The 4,123-nt window shown below is 41.6% G+C and overlaps 1 protein-coding gene across 1 annotated transcript in view; it reads right to left on the minus strand.

The window, feature by feature from the left end:
- The window catches only part of CGA (glycoprotein hormones, alpha polypeptide), a 3,156-nt gene extending 2,167 nt beyond the window's left edge, over positions 1–989 (minus strand). The window contains exon 1 of the mRNA XM_010019991.1: positions 889–989. Within this exon, the coding sequence (XP_010018293.1) occupies positions 889–988 (100 nt within the window). The 5' untranslated portion in view covers position 989. The remainder of the gene's footprint in view (positions 1–888) is intronic.
- Positions 990–4,123: the final 3,134 nt, after the last annotated feature.

Here is a 4,123-nt window from a genome sequence, read left to right on the forward strand (position 1 = left end):
GGGAAAGAGCAGGCAGTAAGAGGACACACAGGCATGTTCTGCTGCTTAATGCATGCATAACAAAGAAGCACAGACACCAAAGCTCCTCTCTTTAGGGTCTTTTAATTCTGCAACACACACCAGCTGTAAAACTAGACTGAGGCTTTCTAGGTAAGGCACGAGCATTACTGTATCTTTTCTGGTTGTCTTTTCAATTTTGTGGACAGTTTTGGAGGGGTTTTTTACATGTCTACTGCACTAGCTGTCCCTAGAAAACTTCCTACTAGCTATAGATAACTAAATAGCACTAGCAGGACTTGTAGTGCTTCTTAGATATCGTCTTTAGGCAAGCCTCTGTTATCAAGTGTTTTAAAAATGCCCAGTGATCCCAAGATTTTTATAGCTTGCATTTTTCTATATTCAGTTTAAGGCTGAATAAAAACCCCTGCATCCTCCAAAACACCTCTAAAAACTTCCTAATATACCTCTACCGTAAAATGCTGCACCACCAACATCCCATATTTTGGGCTGTACAGAGGGAAAATACTCTGCATATTATGAGGAGAAGCTATGGTTCTGCTGTACCTGATGTTATGTTACCATTTAGATCTCAGGAATACAAAAATCTCAAAATGTTTCTATTCTATAATGTTTTGAGGATTAAGATTACCCACTTCAACAAGAGGACACAGATCTGGGAGGGTCCTGACCTGGAGAAATCAAGTTTAGAGAAGAAACAGCAAGTATACTCATAGCAAAATTATCTTGATTTATTATCCCTTCATATCTCAGTGTCAGTAAATGCAACTGAATGTTAAGATTTACGACCACATTTATAAAACATGTGAAAGTTTAATTAATACTCTTTACAAATAATTGTCCTGTTTCTGAATGCTGAAAGCAGCTTACCCTGCATGAGAAACTCCCCATCTGGGAAAGCATGAAGAAGATGCAGAAAAACAGATAAAATGGTCAAAGTGACAGCCGCATACTTCCCGTAGAAATCCATGATCTGTGTGGAAATACAAATGCACACATTTCTAAAGGACTGTTTTGATCTGGGCACAGTACTAGTATCTAAGCTGCACATTGACACAGTATTCAGTGCAAGTAACAGGAACAATTTAGAACTGGGACTGGAAACTGAAAATGCAGTGTATTGATGGGCATTTTATAGGCTCAGAAAATTGACTTCATCACAATAACAAAAATGTGCCTCTCTTTCTGGCCTTAATAGTTTTTTTCTGGATATTAACATAAGCCACAGCACATAAACTTCAAATGTTGCAACTGTATACTATTTATGGTAGACTGGATAAAGCCAGCAAATGCCTATGGAGAAAATGAAAGAATGTGCAAAATCTGGGATATGGAAAGACTAATTTCAGGAAAAATAATTTCACATCAGGACATAACTTCCTGAACCAAGGATCAGATTATTCGTCCCCACACTGAAACAGCCTCAAGTTGCGCCTGGGGAGGTTTGGATTGGATATTAGAAAAAATTTCTTCACCAAAAGGGTTGTCAAGCATTGGAACAGGCTGCCCAGGGATGTGGTGTAGTCATCATCCCTGGTGTACATTTAAAAGATGTGTAGATGTGGTGCTTAGGGACATCGTTTACTGGTGGACTTGGCAGTGCTAGGTTTACAGTTGGACTCAACGATCTTAACAGTCTTTTCCAACCTAAATGAGTTTATGATTCTATGACTTCTTTAGTGCTAAAGTCCCCATAAACAGATTTTCACAGTCCTGTCCCTCGGTGGGAGAAAACTCCTCCAGTCTGTGTAATTAGAACAGTACTATATACTGTGCTCCAGCATGCCCAAGGAGACACGGTGCAGAGAGGGACCTCAGGAGAGCTTGAAACAGCCCAGGGCACCTGCATCGCCCCAGGTCAAGGAAGTCCAAGAGCCTTCAGCATAACTGCAGCCTTCCGGACTGAGATTATTTTAGGCTTTGTCTTACTAATGCAGCAGCTAGGCCTTTCTGTTCTGAGTAACACAAAGCTGGTTTGGTACAAGCACATCCTGGTCAGCTTGAACTTTTAAAAATCCTTCAATAGTTTAGATTAGATAGAAGGAAGAAGTTCTTTACTGCGAGGCTGGTGAGGCACTGGAATGGGTTGCCCAAGGAAGTTGTGAATGCTCCATCCCTGGTGGTGTTCAAGGCCAGGGTGGATGGAATCTTGGGTGACATGGTTTAGTGCGAGGTGTCCCTGCTCATGGCAGGGGGGGTGGAACTAGATGATCTTAAGGTCCTTTCCAACCCAAACCATTCTATGATTCAGTGGATTATTTTTATGCAAGAAAGCTAGACGCAGCATTGCACATCTGTCCTTCTACAGCTAGCATATGAGATGAAGTGGCCATAAATAGTATATTGCTTGTTCCCTGGGTAATTCAACAGAAATGCAGTTGTGTGGCAATATTTGATCCAGATCAAATCTATACCATGGAGTAATGCATATCTCTGATATGAATAACCAAGGGAACCATAACAATAAAGATGCAGAATATACAACTTGTAACTGTACGAATATCATCCACAATTCTCTGCTTTATTTAAATTCAAAAAAAGTTTACTTTCATTATTATTGACAATGAGATTTCCTGGGGGAGAGGAATGAAACCTCAGTTCTTTCCATATCCAAACATCAGACGTACTAAGGGCTATAGACAGATCAGCATGATGCTTTTTGGAATGTACCACAGGACCATTGAAATTATTCTCAAGCATTTTGTACCTCCCTGCTCAGAGACCAAAAATGGTCATAAGAAACTGCTGTTTATTTTGAGACAGGTAACTGCTATGCACCTGTGGCTCGACCTGGAAGGATCTCCCTTACCGCAAAGTCAGGCAGGGTTTGAGTTAGGCTGAAGCTGCCACATGCATTTTCAGATTTCCGTGTCATAAACATCTGGTCAGGTAATAGTACTTTTAAAAATTTTGGATTCATCTGAGCTATGAATACATAAAACAAAATAATGAACCTCACTTCTGCTTTTGTCAGCATTAAAATGTAGTATTTTAGGCACGAAGTTTGTGACCTTCCTTCTCAAGCACTAAGCCTCCTGGATTGGCAATTTTATTGTGCCCAATCAAAGATGATTTTGGCCAAGTCTCTCACTTAGAAAATAGAATTTTCACCTTAAAAATTATTTCCTTCCAAAGCATAGACCTGAGCCCTTCCTTTAGAAATGAGCAGGAATTACTTATACCACATGGTGAAGCATGGAGAAAAGAGCTGTATAAGGGATTTTGAAGTATTATATTCCTAAACTGGGAAAGGTGACAGGGACAGCAGCACTCCTTCACCCAACCTGGCTGGCCAAGGGACAGCCTTGCCTTGAAGGATTGAGTTTCAGGGTCTTTTTATTGCTGAAACACAGAGTACATTTCAATAGGGGACTTTCCCTGCCCTTGCAGATAATCCTGTGAGGGACTCTGGGCTGCCCACTGCTCACCTTCACCCTGAAGAGAGGGTGCGTGGCTGTGCAGCAGCACACAGTTCAGTGGCTCCAGTTGTTCCCGATTGGCTTCAGCCAAGCACCCCAGGCAGCATCCCAAGCCCAGAGCTCCTAATCACCAAACTATTTACCTGCCTTCTCAGAAACATTATCTGATCATGCAGCTTTCACCACCTCTGCAGTCACCCCTCCAGGCCATGCCTGGAGCTAACCCACAACTTGTTAGGGCTGTGCCTGAACTGCAGTGCTGATGGCATCTCCAGACTCTTGCAGCTGGATCCTTTCAACACTTTCTTCTGTACCTGCGCAGACATCTGATTCCTTGACTTTAAAAGACTGAAACTGTCACACAAGAGCACGATGTGTGGGATAAGGCCCCAAGCTGACAGCATCGACATTTTAGATACTAAAAGCTACTGTGCTTTAAAAACAAACATAACAATCATTCAATCCATAACCACTTACGAGCTTCTATTCTTCCAAATACACCAGTCAATGCTGCTATTCCATGATAAATAATCTTCAGGGACAGATCAAATCGTGGCCTGAAATACTTCTAAAAATGAACTGGCAGTGAGAAAGGCAATAATGCCAGCAACAAAGGAGCTGATCTTGGGATTTAGTTTAGAGGTTATTTAAGCATGCTATACTGGTCAGAGAAGGCAGTGCCAACC

This window comes from Nestor notabilis, unplaced genomic scaffold (genome assembly GCF_000696875.1).
Source record: "Nestor notabilis isolate BGI_N333 unplaced genomic scaffold, ASM69687v1 scaffold13738, whole genome shotgun sequence".
Taxonomy (NCBI): domain Eukaryota; kingdom Metazoa; phylum Chordata; class Aves; order Psittaciformes; family Psittacidae; genus Nestor; species Nestor notabilis.